General features: G+C 48.5%; 1 protein-coding gene across 1 annotated transcript in view; it reads left to right on the forward strand.

The window, feature by feature from the left end:
- TUBGCP2 (tubulin gamma complex component 2) overlaps window positions 1-17,100 on the forward strand; it is a 29,701-nt gene that overhangs the window by 11,880 nt on the left and 721 nt on the right. The window contains exons 11-16 of the mRNA XM_084264792.1: window positions 199-371; window positions 2,292-2,420; window positions 4,312-4,432; window positions 9,414-9,557; window positions 10,920-11,048; window positions 12,008-12,171. Coding sequence (XP_084120918.1) covers window positions 199-371; window positions 2,292-2,420; window positions 4,312-4,432; window positions 9,414-9,557; window positions 10,920-11,048; window positions 12,008-12,171 — 860 coding nt within the window. The remainder of the gene's footprint in view (window positions 1-198; window positions 372-2,291; window positions 2,421-4,311; window positions 4,433-9,413; window positions 9,558-10,919; window positions 11,049-12,007; window positions 12,172-17,100) is intronic.

A 17,100-nucleotide genomic window follows, 5' to 3' on the forward strand; every position in this document is an offset into this window, starting at 1 on the left:
GCCTGTGAGCACAGAGAAGGTGACAAGGTCGGAGCAGTTGTGGTGTGTGTTGTGCTTATCCTCAGTTTGGGTACTCACTTTGGAGTAAAAACCAAGACTTGAGAGTGCCTATGATTGGCACTTCTGCCACACGTCTGTTGCTACACAATAGTTCTGCATATCCTGTGGCTTCATTTTTTTCCTGCTCTTCCTTTACAGATCGACCTGATGCCCCATGACCTCATTACACAGCTCCTGAGAGTATTGGCCATAGAAACAAAACAGGAGAAGGCCATTATCAGTGCAGATCCCACAGAACTCACCCTCAGCGGTCTGGAAGCATTTTCCTTTGACTACATTGTTAAGTGGCCTCTGTCCCTTATTATAAACAGGTAAAGTATCATAGAATCATAGAACCACAGAATGGGCAGGGCTGGAAGGGACCTTAAAGATCATCAAGTCCCACCACCCTGCCAGGGCAGGGACACCTCTCACTAGATCAGGCTTCTCAGGGTACTGTTCAATCCAGCCTTGAACACCTCCAGGGAGGGGGCAGCCACCACCTTATTGGGCAACCTGTGCCAGTTGTGAACTGGAGGCAACCTGTTCCCTCGTGGTGAAAAATTTCTTCCTAATAGCCAATCTAAATCTCCCCCCTTCCAATTTAAAACCATTCCCCTCATCCTATCACTGCATGGCCTTCTAAAAAGTCCCTCCCCAGCTTTCTTGTAGGCACTGGAAGGCCGCTCTAAGATCTCCCCAGAGCCTTCTCTTCTGCAGGCTGAACAACCCTAACTCTCTCAGCCTGTCTCCATAGGAGAGGTGCTTCAGCCCTCTGATCATCTTTGTGGCCTCCTCTGGACCTGTTCCAACAGTTCCATGTCAATCCACTGAAGGGAAAAAAAAAGGCACAAGTTTTTGCGTGGTGTTGAAGCATGTTTCCACACAGCAAAATGCTGGAACACCTTGTATATTTAAAGTGATGTTGTAAGTTGCTGGCTAGTAGGGAAAGCTTTGGGGTTGTTGAACCCTGCTTGCTCCACTTGCAGGCTACGGAGTACAGATTGTAAAGCTCTACCATGCCCTGCCTAAGGCATGCTTGGAAAGTCAAACTTTGATTTTAGATGGTGGGAATACATGAGCCAAAGGATGCTTTCTCAGCTTGGCTCCTGGTTTTAGTTGCGACTGGTCACACAGTTTTGATTGCTCCATTGTTTTCTGAAACGTGTCACCTGAGAATATGAATTCTCACAAGAGGATTTCCATGCAAAAGTCTCAGATGTGGAGAGCAGGAAAATGGGGGGGACAAAATAAAAAAGGAATTTCTGGTATCCCTGGTTGCAAACTAGAAGGATACAGGCTGTTCCTGTACTTGATGTAGCAAGTTATTTTACATTTAATTGAATTTTTAGGGACTGAAGGGTTCATTTTCCTACAGGGATTCGCCCCCAATTTCCCTGGAGAAACACTGTCAGTCCTACTGCTGTGAGCCGGGCGAGCGGGAATGGGACAAGTGTTGTTATGTGAGCAAGGAGACAGGTGTTGAGTGGTTAAATGCCAGCAATGAGTTTGTCCCTTAATTTCCTTAATTTGAAAAAAAGCAGTTGGCACGGCAGAACTCATCTAATGATGAGATGCTCTTGAAGTTCTCTTTGTTTCAGACTGAATGCAGGAGCTCTGTTGGTAGCTATGGAAGTGACAATACTATTTGTTAAGGTTCCATGAACTGTATCGACTGGAGCTCTGTAGACAACCTACACTGAAGTGTCTGAATGCAGACGCAGATCCAGTCCCTGAAGCTATAAATAAGCATCCCCATCTGCTTCTGACAGTGCATCGCTGGCGGGGTAATGCTGCCTGTAGCTTGGTTACAGCTTTTCCTTCGTCTTCCTGAGAACCTTGGCGAATGGTTTTGGTGTTCCTAGCCCTTTTACTGCAGTGGGTACATGACTACGGGCTCGTGGCCCTCCATTCTCCACCCCTGTGGGAACGACTTTTCTGCAGGTAGCTTGAGAGACCTGAAAGAGGAGGCTGGTGATGTACCCTCTGGCAGGAAATATGGAGGAGGGACTCCTTGGAGACACGTTCTTTGGGATGGTTACAAATGTGATTTTTTTTTTCTTTCTTTTTTTTCTTCTTTTTCCCCCTCTCCCTTCGGTTCAGACTGTTTCAGTACGGATCTGTGCGTGTCTGAAGGCGTAAGGAACATATTGTGTAAAGTCTCTTTTGCCTTTGAGCAGCCTCAGCCTTCACAGCTTAGTCTGTCAATCAGAACAGGGCTTAATGTGGATGGGTTTCTCCTTTCTTTCCAGGAAAGCACTGACAAGATACCAGATGCTTTTCAGACACATGTTCTATTGCAAACACGTGGAAAGGCAGTTGTGCAATGTTTGGATCAGCAATAAGACAGCCAAACAGTTCTCCCTGCATTCAGCTAAGTGGTATGACCTTTTTGTCTCCTTTTGCCTTTCCTGTGCGATGGTTCGATACGTCGTGACATGGGTCAGGTCATTTTGGTATGAAAAAGATCCCGAGAGATCAAAATCTTAACAATTTAGACTTCAGTAAGAAGTGCCTACTCAATAATCTTTGTGTTGTCCAACTTATTCCTCGTTGTTGGCACCAAGTTTTGAAAAGGAAGAGATGGTCTTTAGGGTTAGCTCATTATACTGATGGGCAGAGTAGCTAACTAGCAGAGCAGAGGATGCCTGTTCACACTCTGTCTTGGTTGCTACTTTAGTTGTCAGCAAGATTAGTAAGGACCCCAGCAGTTTAACAGCACCATCCTTCTCTTCTGGCCAGACTGCTGGTGGGGACTTGTGACCTTCATGTGCCTTGGCTGCTCTTCAGGCTTTTGGTATGATACAAATTGAATAAGTTCAAATTGGTGGGATGTTTTCCCAGGAAATCGTTCTGTCTCGTTCCATCTGCGAGGGTCGTTTTTCACCTTTGGATCTTTTGGATCACTCTTCATCCAGCACTCTGGGTGCTGGAGGTGCCTGTTTGGAGAGTGAGGCAGAGCCCAGCATTGCGAGGCAGGACCTTTGCCTTGCCAATGGCACTTTCTTGTGACCAGGTAACCTGGGCTGCCTTGGCGCTGACCTCAGCTGATGCACCTGTAGCTCTGCAGCTCCTGTAGTTGTAGAGGTGTTAGCAGAAGGCACCTGTGAGGGTCTCTAGCCCAGCCTCCTGCTCACCTGGTGACTGCCATCAGCAGGGCACGGGGCAGCTGTGGTTGGAAACCCCTACAGTGGGGATTCCCCACCTCCAGTGACCTCTCCCAGTTTGCTGAGAGCAGTTTTCCATCACAGTCTGGATAAATTAACACTGAAAGAACCTCTATATAATCCCACAATTCTGTCTTTAAGGTGAAATCCCATTAAAATTCCCTAGGTGATTTGATTAAATATTTGGATCCCCTGAACATACTGATGCAAGGTACTGAAGATCTTTCAGTGTTCATTTAGCAAGTAAGGCTGGAAAGAAACATGAATTGTTTTGGACATGAGCCAGCAGTGTGCACTTGCAGCCCAGAAGCCAATGGCATCCTGGGCTGCACCACACAAACTGTGGTCAGCAGACTGAGAGAGGGGCTTCTGCCCCTCTGCTCTGGTGAGACCCCCCTGCAGTGCTGCATGCAGCTCTGGAGCCCTCAGCATAGGAAGGACATGGACCTCTTCCCTTCCAGTCTCTGAAGGGACCTACAGGAAAGCTGGGAAAGACTGTGCATGGAGTGATAGGACAAGGGGCAATGGGTTTAAACTAGAGCAGGGCAGGTTTAGATAAGACATCAGGAAGAATTTCTTCCCTCTGAGGGTGGTGAGACCCTGGCACAGGTTGTCCAGAGAGGCCCCATCCTTGGAGACATCAAGGTCAGGGTGGATGAAGCTCTGAGCAACCTGCTCATGGCAGGGGTGGGACAGGATGGCCTTTGAGGGTCCCTTCCCACCTCACACATTCAATGAGTCTGCGATTCTATTTATCTTGGTAAATTTTGTCCTGCTAAGGAGCTCCTGTCTCACCACACAGTTATGTGAGTAAAATTGATTTAATATTTAATATTGAAATTTTAGTCGAATATAAGCAAATATTCCAGGAGATTCTCTGCTCTACATCAGGTCCAAAGCTCTGCACTGGTAATGGAGGGAAAGCCATTTGCATATGTGGAAAGTCAGGAGAGACGCTTGGCGTTAACTTCATAATCCCTCTCACGCTGCAGCAGTGAATTTGCTAGGACAGAAATATTTAGCTCTGGTTGACTGTGCAAGCCTGGTGATAGTTCTCTGTGGCATTTGCTAGCTCTGAGCTGTGTGGGTGTGATTTCTCCCCTAGGTTTGCTGGTGCTTTCACACTGCGGCAGCGGATGCTGAATTTTGTGCAAAATATCCAGTATTACATGATGTTTGAAGTGATGGAGCCAACGTGGCACATTCTGGAGAAGAACCTGAAGTTGGTGAGTGTGTGTGCTCGAGAGAAATCAGAATTCTTAAGTCAACAAATTTAACATAGGGGGGGGAAAAATCAAACCATCTAATTGCAGTTACTGCAGGTGGCTGTTAAACGTTTTGCTGGAGGTACTTAAAGTATCTGGGAACTGCTGTTCTTCTCACATGGCAGAGTGCTGCAGGTCTGCATCACCTCTCTGCTTCATTAGCCATATATCTCTTTGCTGCATCCTTCTATCTGTGCTCAGCTCACACTCTACACCAATACGTAACGGTGGTGTTCTGCCAAGTGGCACTTCACCAAAGAGATACAACTGGAAAAGGAAGGAGGATGCAGGGCACAAAGACATCTTCAGTTGATTCCTTGGACAATTTAGAGTGCTCTTTAAAGCTAAGCCTGTGCTTTCTCTTCTGTGAAGCTGCCAAGGACTGTCATGTTCGGACTATCTGTTATAAAACAGGGCCATCCTTATACCGGTGGCTATTCCATGTGTATATTCCTAACGCAGGCTGGTGAGACTGAAGAACTTTTCCACTCTGGTGGTATCTGGGAGAGGTTAAGCCTTCTTCTCACTGTTTTTTATGCCTGGTGAGGGTTTATCTGGGCAAAACATGCCCAGCATAATTTTGGTTCCTTTCGCAGAGATGTCATGTCCTGACCTGTGGGATTTTCCAGGTTTGTTACAAAATATTTCTGCTTTACTAGGCCAAGTCAGTGACTTCTCCAGAAGTTAACTCTTTGCCCTAGCAAAACCCACAAGAATTCATTTTTACCTTGTGATGGCATGTGGGATGCCTTTATTATCTCACATGGGGACATACTTAGAGTTAAGGTCACATAATCACAGACTGTTGAGAGTTGGCAGGGACCTCTAGAGATCACCCAGTCCCCTGCCAAAGCAGGGTCACCTCAAGCAAGGCTGCACAGGACAGTGTTCAGGCAAGTTTGGAATCTCCCCAGACAAGAAGACTCCCCAGCGTCTCTGGACAGCCTGTCCCAGTACTTGGGCACTCGGAGAGTGAAGTCTTTCCTCACGTGAAGATGGACCTTCCCGTGTTACAGTTTGTGCAGCACAACCTTTGTGATGGCTGTAGTCATTTTCCTTACCCTGACAGATGCTGCATTCCTCATGGTCCACCTCAGCTTCCTTTATGTGGTGCTGCTGTGTTGGGGCTGAGGTTAGGGTGCCCCAGCTACTGTGAGGGAACAGGAAGCAGATATACATCACCTTGTTATTCTTCCCTCTGTTTGTTGTCCTGTGATCAGGCCTTTTTCCTCTTGCACCATGAGCAATCTTTATCTGATGTACCAGTGCGGTGGTTTGGCCCTGGCTGGAGGCCAGATTCCCACTAAAGCAGCTCCATCACTCCTCTTTTCAGCTGGACAGGGGAGAAAATAGATACTGAGAGGCTCAGGAGTGGAGATAAGGACAGGAAGAGATCATTCCACAATCAGCATCATGGGGAGAACAGACTCAGCACAGAATAAAGGAAAGAAACTCTCTAATTTATGGCACTGCCCTGCAACCCCAGTGACACCAGAGTTGGTGATGAGAAGTGCAGCCAGATCTTAAAGCATCTCCCCCCACCCCTCCCTTCTTAACAGGCTTCACTTTATCCATGGTTTCTCTCCTTTCTTCCCTCCATTGTGGCACAGGGAGGGGCAGGGAATGGAGGTTTTGATCAATTCCTCATGAGTTGTTTTCCTTCTTGGCTGGGGCAGGGGGGCATTCCTCACACCCTTCCCCTGCTCCAGCATGGGGTCCCACCCACAGGAGACAGTCCTCTAAGAACTTCTCCAACATGAGTCCTTTCCCACAGGGCTTCAGCTCGTCACCAACTGCCCCAGTGTGGATCCCTTCCATGGGTTGCTGACCTTCAGATCCAGACTGCTCCAGCCTAATCCCCCACAGAGTCACAAGTCTCCCAGCAAACCTGCTCCAGCATGGGTTGTTCTCTCCACAGGCTGCAGGTTTTGCTGCCAGAAGCTTGCTCCAATACGGGCTTTCCACAGGGTCACAGTGTCCTTCAGGTGCCTCCACCTGCTCCAGCGTGGAGTCCTCCATGGGCTGCAGGTGGGGTCTCTGCTCCCCATCATCTTCCATGGGCTGCAGGGGGACACCTGCTCCCCAATGGTCTTCTCCACGGACTGCAGGAAAATCTTTTTCTCTGGTGCCTGGGCCACCTTCTTCACTGACCTTGGTGCCTGGAGTTTCTTACATCTTCTCACTCCCTTCTCTAGCGGCAAAAAGCAGCTGCCAGTGTTCTTTTACTTCTTAAATGTGATTCCCAGAGGCACTGTGACCACCACTCATGGTCCAGCCTTAAGCCCAGCTGGTGTTTACTCTGTCAGGCCTGGGGGAATCTTCTTGCTGCTTCTTGCAGAAGCCACCCCTGCAGCCCCCTGTCCTCCACCAGAACCCAGCCACACAAAACCACTACCACCATAAAGCCCAACACTCCTCCGATCTGTATTAAGGCACGGCAGCTCTTTTGGCAACTTAGTGCTGAGCCTTGTGTATCTTCAACATCAACTGACCCTGTCTTCTTAGCTTCTACTCTTTGCCAAGGAATTGTTTTGGGGTCACCCAACTATTTTTTTGATGCCCCGTCATCCTTTTTCCTGGAGAATTCACGGGAGGTATCGAGTTGGACAGAGAGCATCTCTGCATATTCTAGGTGAGGCTTTCTGAACAAGAGAAGGTTAAATGTCAAGCTCTGGGATGATCTGAGAGAAGTGTACTTGCTTTTTTATTTTAAGTTTAGGTTTGCAAAATAGAACACTCAGCTTAGTTTACTTGAACTGAGGCACTTGAGGAAGTTACCGTGTCCTGGGTTTTTCCAGGTCTGCACTGACAACACCCCCTGTTCAGAAGAGATGATCTACTGACTCAGGAGTTTTTTGCAGAGACTTCCTGTCTGAAGATCCCTCTCTGATTTGTCTCTCAGCCACTGAGTTTCTCTGCACCTTCAGAGATACAATGATATTAAAGCACTTTCATTTCAGTTCCAAAAAGGATTTTTCCAGTTCATACCCTTTCTCAGAGGAGCCCGTTCCCAAGAAATGCCTGTAGACCAAATGTTTTTGCTAGCCCAAGTGGACAAGAGTTTTTCCCTCACTGTGGAACACCTGCAATCCTCTTTAGCCTGCCAGAGATGTTGAGATAGAGGCTACGAAGTGACTTTGCTGGCAGTTGGGAAGGGTGTTTCTGTGATGGAATGACAATAAGGAGACCTGTCCATGCCTTCACCATACACTTCTTCATTTCTGAAACCTCAAGGGCCACCACAGTGATTTTTAAAGCATTCCTACTGTTGCTCTGTACACGAAGGGCTTCTCCCTTTCATGAGGGAAAAAGGATGATCCTTACTGGTGTCACATAGTGCCTTATGCTGTTTTTTTGTTTGTCAGACTTCTCCCTTGGGCATTTCCATTTGAAATGAAGGGACTTTCTTCCTAAAAATAGAACTGGTAACTTTATGTCTCTCTTCACAACATCACTGTCTTCAACATAACTAGCAGCTTTGTGGCATTAGAGAGCAGCATTTATCCTTGTTATGGGGTATTTTGGGGTTTTTTGGCATTGATCCTGATGAAGCAGTGTGGGTACCTTGCAATTTTAGTCCTGTGGCTCTTGACCAAGATTGACTTATGTTCTTAGCATGCCCCATAATTACATAGATCAAGGAGTAGGGTTTAATCTGTCATTAAAAGCTTGAGGCAGATCAATTGAGTAGCAGAGCTGGACAAAGGTCTTACAGAGTCCTTCCAATGCTGTATGTGCCAGTTCCTAGTTGGGCTCCTGAAATGTAAGATCACAGAATGGTTTGGGTTGGAAAAGAACTTCATCAAGTTCATCAAGTTTATCAAAACTATTAAGCAAACATGGCCAAGCCCACCACTAAACTGTGTCCCTGAGAGCCTCATCTGTGTGTCTTTGAAATCCCTCCAGGGATAGTGACTCCACCACCTCCCTGGGCAGCCTCTGACAGTGCTTGACAACCCTTGTGGTTTCCTGATACCCAATCTAAACCTCCCCTAGTGCAACTTGAAGCCATTTCCTCTTGTCTTATCGCTTGGTACTTGAGAGAAGAGGCCAACACCTGCCTGGCTACCCACTCCTTCCAGAGAGTTGTAGAGAGCAATCAGGTCTCCCCTCAGCCTCCTCTACTTCAGACTAAATCCCCTAAACTGCCCCCCCACACACCTCCCCACTAGCAGTTCCTTCAGCCCCTGCCCACCAGGCTTGTGCTCCAGACCCTTCCCCGCTCTGTTACCCTTCTCTGGACTTGCTCTAGCACCTCATTGTACTTGTAGTGAGGGGCTCAAACCTGAACCCAGCACTCCAGGGGTGGCAGCACAGGGGGACAGTCGCTGCCCTGTTCCTGCTGGCCACACCATTGCTGATACAGGCCAGAATGCTCTTGGTCTTACTGGCCACCTGGGCACACTGCTGGCTCATGTTCGGCTGTTGACCAGCACGCCCAGGGCCTTTCCCACCAGACAGCTTTCTGAGTAACCTCTGTGTTTTAAGCCTCCTGAACTTCCTGACGTTTTGGATTCTTTGATTTATATTTCTCTTTGCCACTTCCTGTAGCTGCCTTTGCTGGGATTGGGAAGTTTGGAGCAGGCATGACAAACAGATTTCAAAGCAAAGGGAGGGGGTGTTCATAAAGCAGGTAATTCCATCCAGCCCCTCCTTTCCCATGGAGGGTTTGGATCGTTAAGGAAAGCGTAATTTGCTTGAGAAGGTGATGTGGTAAACCAGAGGGAAAAGGCCTGTGAAAAACCGTTGAACGTGGTAATGCAAATACAGTCTTCACCTTGTGATGTTTCTGGGAGCTGGATGGAACATGAGAAATACCTTAACATGCCCTAGAGCACGTCTCAGAGGTCACTGTCAGAGGCAGGATGCTGGGTTAGACCTTTGGCCCACACGAGTCCTGGTTTGTTTTCTTCATTACTGTTGGTTCGTTATTCTGCAACAGGCATCCAATATTGACGATGTCCTGAGCCACCACACCAGCTTCCTGGATAACTGCTTGAAGGACTGCATGCTAACCAACCCAGAGCTGCTCAAGATCTTCTCCAAGCTGATGTCTGTCTGTGTCATGTTCACAAACTGCATGCAGGTATGTACAGCCCCACTCTGTTGGCCCTGTCACTACTAGGTGTGTTGTGTGCCAGCCAGCTGTGACAGTCCTTCTCAACTTGGCCCCTTTTGTCCTCGATGCACATTGAAGAGCCCATTCCTCCTGCCAGCAGGCTTTAGATCTTGACAATTCTGACCCTCCTCCCTCCACAGAATGCTTTGTGCTCTTTTTCAGTGTTGGGATCAGGTTCATATGAATCAAATTTACCGCTCTTTGGCCAGTCCTGCAGCAGAATTTGAGGTGTAATTTGTAGGGCTCTGTAGCTTTTTAACGTGGTCTTTTGAGGATTAGGTGAAGGCAGGTGATTTGTCCCATGGAATCATAGAATCGAGTCACAGACTTTGTTGGGTGGGAAGGGACCTTCAAAGGCCATCTAGTCCAACCCCCTGCAGTGAGCAGCGACACCTTGAACTACAGCAGGTTGCTCAGAGCTTCATCCACCCTGACCTTGGATGTCTCCAGGTTTGGGGCCTCCACCAACTCTCTGGGTAACCTGTGCCAGGGTCTCACCACCCTCAGAGGGAAGAACTTCTTCCTCATGTCTCATCTAAACCTGCCCTGCTCTAGTTTAAACCATCCCCCCATATCCTATTGCTCCATGCCCTTACAAACAGTCTTTCCCAACTTTCCTGTAGGTCCTTCGGGGACCGACCTGTAGGAGAGGTGCTCCAGCCCTCAGACCATAGAATCTTAGAATCTCCTGAGTTGGAAGGGACCCATAAGGATCATCAAGTTAACTCCTGGCTCCACAGAGGGACAACCAAGTCAGAGCATACGACTGAGGGCATCGTCCAGCCAAGCTTGGTGCTGTGACCACTCCCCTGAGGAGCCTGTGCCAGTGTCCAACCACCCTCTCAGTACAGAACCTCTTCCTGACATCCAACCTAAACCTCCCCTGTTGGCTGTTCTCTTGGGTTTTGTCCCTGATCACCAAAGAGGGGAGATCAGCATCTGCCCCTTCACTCCCCCTCATCAGGAAGCCACAGACCATGATGAGGTGTCCCCTCAGCCTCCTCTTCTCCAGGCTGAACCAACCGAGGGACTTTTAGTCTCTCCTCATGTTTCCCCTCCAGGCCCCTCACCATCCTCATTGCTTTTGTCTGGACCCTGATCTTTTTGGTACACTTCAGCCAGCATCTTGGGGAACCTGTAGCTTTAAAAACCCCACACCTTCCTTTGGGTTTAGGGATCTTTGTGTGTTAACACTGTGAGTTTAATCTCAGCGTTAGCTCTCGTGGGAGGGAGTTAGCTGCAGGGCCAGCAGAACTGAGTCAGCCTCATGTTTTGCCATAACTGAAAAAACAGGATCTAACCATTTCCCCAATGCTCTGCCCTTCCAAGAGGTTCACCCAAAGCATGAAGCTGGATAATGAGATGGACCGGCTCACCTTAGAGCATGGCACAATGCTGGGCCCACCCACAGAGGAGGAACGTGCTGAAGAGACTGCAAAGAAGAAGCTGACTAGTAAGGTGGGACACAGGATAGATAACTGGGTCTTTTCTTCTGTGTGTGCTGCCTGGGGTTGCAGTTTGGTTGGAGTGGCTGTCTCCTGCCTCTTGTAGATAGATCTTCCTAGTTTCTAGAGCACCTCTGGCCCCAAAAGCAGAATCTTTGCAGGATTGTGAACAGTTTTGAGGGCAGTGTGGAGTACAGAGTCACAGAACTGTAGGGGTTGGAAGGGGCCTCCAGAAAGCATCGAGTCCAACCCCCTGCCAGAGCAGGTTCCCTAGGACAGGTCACACTGGTGGTGTTCTCAGGGTCTGTTTGAAGAACCTGCCTCCCACCGCAGTCCCAGCACTTGTTTTTAAGTTCGTGGCTGTATTTTCAGCCATGCAGTGGGTACCCACCCACAGGGTTCCTGCAGCTCAAGAACCTTCTTGTTTCCAGAGCTAGCATTTGGTGATGGATGGGCCAATAAGCCATCAGGTGTGACAGCTTCCAGCCCATCCCTCTCCTGCCTGGTGTATTTGCCTTGTCTGTCTCTGTCGAGACGCACATGTAGGAAGTGGTTTGTTTGGCACGCTCTGTGGTTAGCGTGACGCTTCCTGCCCCACTGAAAGCCCCTCTCTGGCACACAGCTAGTAGGGTCCGTCCCACTGCAGGGCCATCAGAGTGCTCCAGAGGTTACAGCCTGTCTTGGGCAACGCTTGCTTTCTGCTTGCCAGCTTTTCCTCCTGCTTGAAAATAATTAACAGCAGTGTGTATTGGAGGATAACCCTCCTGGGGTCTCAGGGGTGCTCCCAGACAGGTACAGCAGGATTTTTTACTGCATTGCAAGGACCTTGCAAATGGTTTGATGAATTTGATTTAGTGACTGAGCAACTGTCAAGTTTTATGGTGGTATTTCTGAGTAAGTTAGGAAATAGGGAAGGAGGTTGGCAAGTGTGAACCGTCAACACGGGGGGCCGCTGTGCCTTTGTCTTGACAGCTTTTAGCAGAGCATGCTGACAACCTCCATCTAACGTCTGGCTTTGAAGCAACGATCAACAAGTTTGATAGCAACTTCTCAACGCATCTGCTAGACCTGTTGGACAAACTGAGCATTTACAGCACCAACGACTGTGAGCACAGCATGCTCAACATCATCTACAGGTGAGCCAGTGGTTGTTTCCTCTGTAACTTCCCCTCCTGCTGTTCCCAAATTCAGCTCAAGAAGAATAGTTGCCTCTGTAGCTGTGTGTGTGTGTCTGCTCCGTCAGGGAAAGCGTGGAAATCACAAGAAATGCTGCTTTGCATTTCAACCCAAAGCTTGAAAAACACCCATCACATTCCTTTGAATGACATGCAGTTGGCCTGTCGGTGTTGTAAATGTAATGAAAGTGGTAGTGTTCTTAGGGATTGTATCTCTGTTCAGACAGTGGATAAAATGATTCCTGAAAGTAAGCATTCCAAGGTGAGAAGACCATGCAAGGGATTGATCACAGGCAGCTGGTTTAAGCTCACATCTTGTGTTTATTTAAATAACCCTCCCTTAATACGTTTTTATCGTGGCCTTGTTCATACTTACTGGCTTCTGAGAAATCAAAATTCCCCTGGTAACACCTAGAAGTTGGGTACACAGTGTGGTGCAGGAAGAGGTCTTGGCTTTGCTGTGAGGTTTATACCCTTCCTGTTCCTCTTTAAACAAGAGGAGTTGCACAAGGCCTTCTCTGGAAAGACTGACACTGGCTTTTGCTCTGAGTCATGTGAGTTAGCACTGCCAGTCTTGTTCGCCACGGTGTAGGTTGGTGTAGCATGAGGGGGCACCTACCGTGGCCCAGCTGAGCTTTGGAGAACCACCCATAATGTTCTGGGAGCATTATCCCCAGTTGAATGCATGTGCTGTGCAAGCAGGAGGCTTCTCCCTCTGGCTCTGCTACCACTTCTTTAGGAACAGAACCAAAAAAATATTAAGAAAAAAGACTTTGCTGGTGGAGCAGTGACTTGGTTTTGAAGTGAAGTGAGGTAGGATATATAGTGCATGTAGGCATGGCTAGAAGAGGGGAAGATTTTCAGGAATAGATGGTACTTCAGCCCTTTTTCAAAAGTACGTGCTCTGTGTCTGTAAGCCCAGTAGACACATTTGCACTGTTAGGGTGGTTGTGAACCCACAAGGCTTGAGACTGTACCTGAGGTGCCATTGCTGTTAGCGAAGGCACAGAAGACAAAGCCATGCTAGATACCCATTCACCCTCCCTGGAAGCCCGTGTGGCCTTATTTTCACTCATTTTTCCTTATTTTTTTGAGTAAGCAGTTGTAAACAGCTCTTTACAGGTCTAGCCAGAAATTAGGATCACTAAATGTTAATTGTTTGCTTTCACCTGTGGTTTATCAAGGAGTGCTCCCTAATTTCGAGGACGGTTTTCACCTAAAGCTGTAATGCTTTTTAATGGTAGAGGTGCTGGAATCAGTTGTTGGCAATAGGTAATTTGATTCCTAAATGTGCCTGATAACTGGTTAGTGACATACATCCCTTGATGCCATTAGGGATTCATGCCACAACCCCTTTGATATTTAGTATAGAACAGAGTAGATCATTACTAAGTTCTTTTTAACCCCTGACAGTCTTCTCCTAATTGTGCTTTTCCCTTTGTTTTGTTTAAGAGTAGATTTACTGCTCCTTGGCTTTGTGTGGTCTGCATGAACTGTACTTCTTGTTGGTCACTCTTATCCTTTAATCTTGAGGAAAACCATAAGAATCTTTATCTGCCACCTTTAAGTTCTGCCTGCTGCCCCTCTATACCAGGTGTCCCATTGCAGGGATCACCCAGCTCAGTCCAAGGCTGGAGTTTGGTTCTCAGCTTAATCGAGAAGTCAACGATGTCAAGTCCTTCACCAGCTTTACAACACGTCCTACAGCCTTCTGTCACACTGTATCGTGTGGGATGCCAGACACTGGTGTAAAGCCTTTTCATGCAGTAGCTCAGGGGCTGCCCTCCTTCCACTGTTTATCCACTTAGCACCACACGTTCACCTTTTTTCTCATTGTCTCCCTGCTTTATGCTGCTGCCAGGGTGGTGGGACAAGCTGATGCTGCACCGTGGAGACTGGCCACATGCCTTGTTCGATTGTGGGTCCATGGTGCCATGGCCCCACCTTTGTGTTTCACAGCCTGCACGTGAATGTTAGCTGTGGCAGGAGGTGACTCCTGAGCTATGGAAGCTCTGGAGCTAGTTCTTTCTTCCAAATATGGAGAGGTCAGTATTTAGAAGAACTTCCTGCTTCAGGAGAAAGGAGAAATACAGTGATTCAGGCAGGTTGTGAGAAAACAAAACGCTTCTGTTAGTGGTTTGCATTCAGCATGGTGACCAAAGCTACAACTAGCTGTTCAGAAGATGACCAGAGTCCTTTGCCCCCTGGTGTTTCCATACCTCAGTAAATCACAGAATCGTAGGGGTTGGAAGGGACCTCGAGAGATCATCGGGTCCAACCCCCCTGCCAGAGCAGCTCCCTAGCTCATATTGCATAGGCATCCAGACAGGTCTTGAGTATCTCCAGAGATGGAGACTCCACAACCCCCCTGGGCAGCCTGTCCCAGGGCTCTGTCACCCTCACTGTGTAAAAGTTCTTCCACATGTTGGTGCAGAACTTTCTGTGCTCCAACTTGCAGCCATTGCCCTTTGTCCTGTCTCCACAGACCACTGAAAAGGGGCTGGCCATTTCCCTCTGCATCCCATGCTTAAGATATTTATAAACATTAATAAGGTCCCCCCTTAGTCTTTTTTTCTCTTGGCTGAACAGTCCCAGCTCACTCAGCCTTCCCTCATAGGGGAGATGCTCCAGGCCCTTAATCATCTTTGTAGCCCTTCTCTGGACTCTCTCCAGGAGATCCCTGTCTTTTTTATACCAGGGAGCCCAGAACTGGACACAATACTCCAGGTGGGGCCTGGCCAGGGCAGAGTAGAGGGGGAGGATCACCTCCTTCAACCTGCTGGCCACACTCCTGATGCATCCCAGCATCCCGTTGGCTCTCTTAGCCACCAGGGCACACTACTGGCTCATGGCCAACCTGTCATCGACCAGGACCCCCAGGTCCTTTTCCACAGAGCTCTTCTCCAGCAGGTCATTCCCCAGCCTGTACTGATACAAGCAGTTATTCCTTCCCAGGTGCAAGACTCTACACTTGCTTTTGTTGAACTTCATCTGGTTTCTCCCTGCCCAGCTTTCCAGCCTGTCGTCTCACTGAATGGCAGCGGTGTGTCTATGCCATCAGGACTGTCATCACCATAAAATCCCCCAGGTTGAACTCTCTGGGACTATGTGAGTCTTCACCAAGATGTGGGACACAGCTGGTCCTTGAGCAGCAAACCAGGTGTACCCATTGGCTGAGCTGCCATGCTGCGTGTGAGCGGGCCGTGCGATGCGACGTCTCTCTCCTCTTACGGGCTGCGCGGTAACACTGTAAAGAGTGGAAGTCCCACCACCAGTGCCCAGATGTGACATTTGGCTCTCAGCCTGTAGGGATTATTGGATCGAGTCCTGGACTCTATGGCAACAGGAACCCAAGAACCGGAGCGGAGATGGTTGCCATCTGAAATCTTGTATTTAACTGAGAGACAGAAGAGTTTGTAAGACATGCTGGTCTGTGTGCCTGCTTTTTGGGGGTGATGGCCAATGCGTGAGGCAGATGACAAAATGTCCCTTTTATTCATCATTATGGCACTTACTCAACCATGGGTAATGCTCAGTTTATGGCACTCAGCAACCAAGGCACGGCCATCCTCTTTGCAGCACCGAACACCAGCAGATGGGGATCCAGAGGGCTTCCTTCAAAGAGGGGGAGCTCACATGTAACTCAGTGTGCTGGAGTCCTGTCTGAGTGCCTTGGCTCCGTCAGTGATGCTGCTGACAGAGGATGGGCAAAGCCTCCTGAGTTGCTCCTTCGCATCCCCGTAGTGAAAAGGAGAACAATTACAGCACAGAGGGCTTTGCTGGAAGGATTGCTTAATTACAGATACTTAGAAATCTTACTCACCAAGTGCTGTGAGCTTTCATCTGATACCCTTCCTTTACCATTCTAGAGGAAGCAGGGTAGCGAGGCCAGCGGGACGTAGGAAGTGATGCAAACCTCGGTCAGATAAAAGTTCTCAGCACAAAACAAGAAACTGAAGTGTAAGCGTGGAATTTCTTAGAAGAGAGTTGCCAATCCACCATTTAACCCCAAAGACCTGGCTGAGGGAGAAGCAGATCAAAATCTGCAATTCAGGAAGTCTGGAATGAAGCGACTTTAGCAATGGAACAGATCCTCAAAGCAAGGATGTACATAAATCCCGACTCTTGGGTCAGGTTTGGTAAAGATGCCTGCCTTGGGGTCAGGCTTACATCATACGGCGTGTAGAGGATGAGAGAGATGCAAGCTTTTCAACCAGGAGAGAGCAACAGATAAATTCCATCTGGCTCTGTTTTCCACAGTCACCAAAAAATGTCAAGGAACAATTTGTTGCCGTTTGTGCGAGGTTGTTAAGCAACACGGAACTCAAATATTGTGCCCATTAATTTGGTGTTGGAGCAACTTAATTTGAGAAATTGGTTGGGTATGAGCAAGGCTCTGCTGAGCAGGGTGCCTGCTCAAGGGGTCTCTGCTGGGGTGCAGACCCTCTTCCTACAGCAAGACTTGCTTTGTTTTGCAGCCCTCATTTCAACCAACTTTGTCCTGAAGTCCACCTGACCCTGTAAAAGAGTTTGCATATTTTTGGATCCCTTCACTGTCTTTGAGTGCCTCAACGAGCACGTCCACTGTGGCAGTCAAAGCACCAACCTCTCAGGGATCCTTGGCAGCACATTCACAGAATCACAGACTGATCGGGGTTGGCAGGGACCTCTGGAGATCATCCAGTCCAATCCCTGCCAGAGCAGAGGCCCCTCCAGCAGGCTGCACAGGACAGCGTCCAGGATCATGGAGTCTGAATGTCTCCAGAGATGGAGACTCCCCAAACTCTCTGGGCAGCCTGGCCCAGGGCTCTGCCGCCCTCCCAGGAAAGAAGTTCCTCCTCAGGGTTGGGTGGAACTTCCTCTTGTCCAGTTTGTGCCCATCGCCTCTTG

This window comes from Gallinula chloropus (genome assembly GCF_964237585.1).
Source record: "Gallinula chloropus genome assembly, chromosome: 5".
NCBI lineage: Eukaryota > Metazoa > Chordata > Aves > Gruiformes > Rallidae > Gallinula > Gallinula chloropus.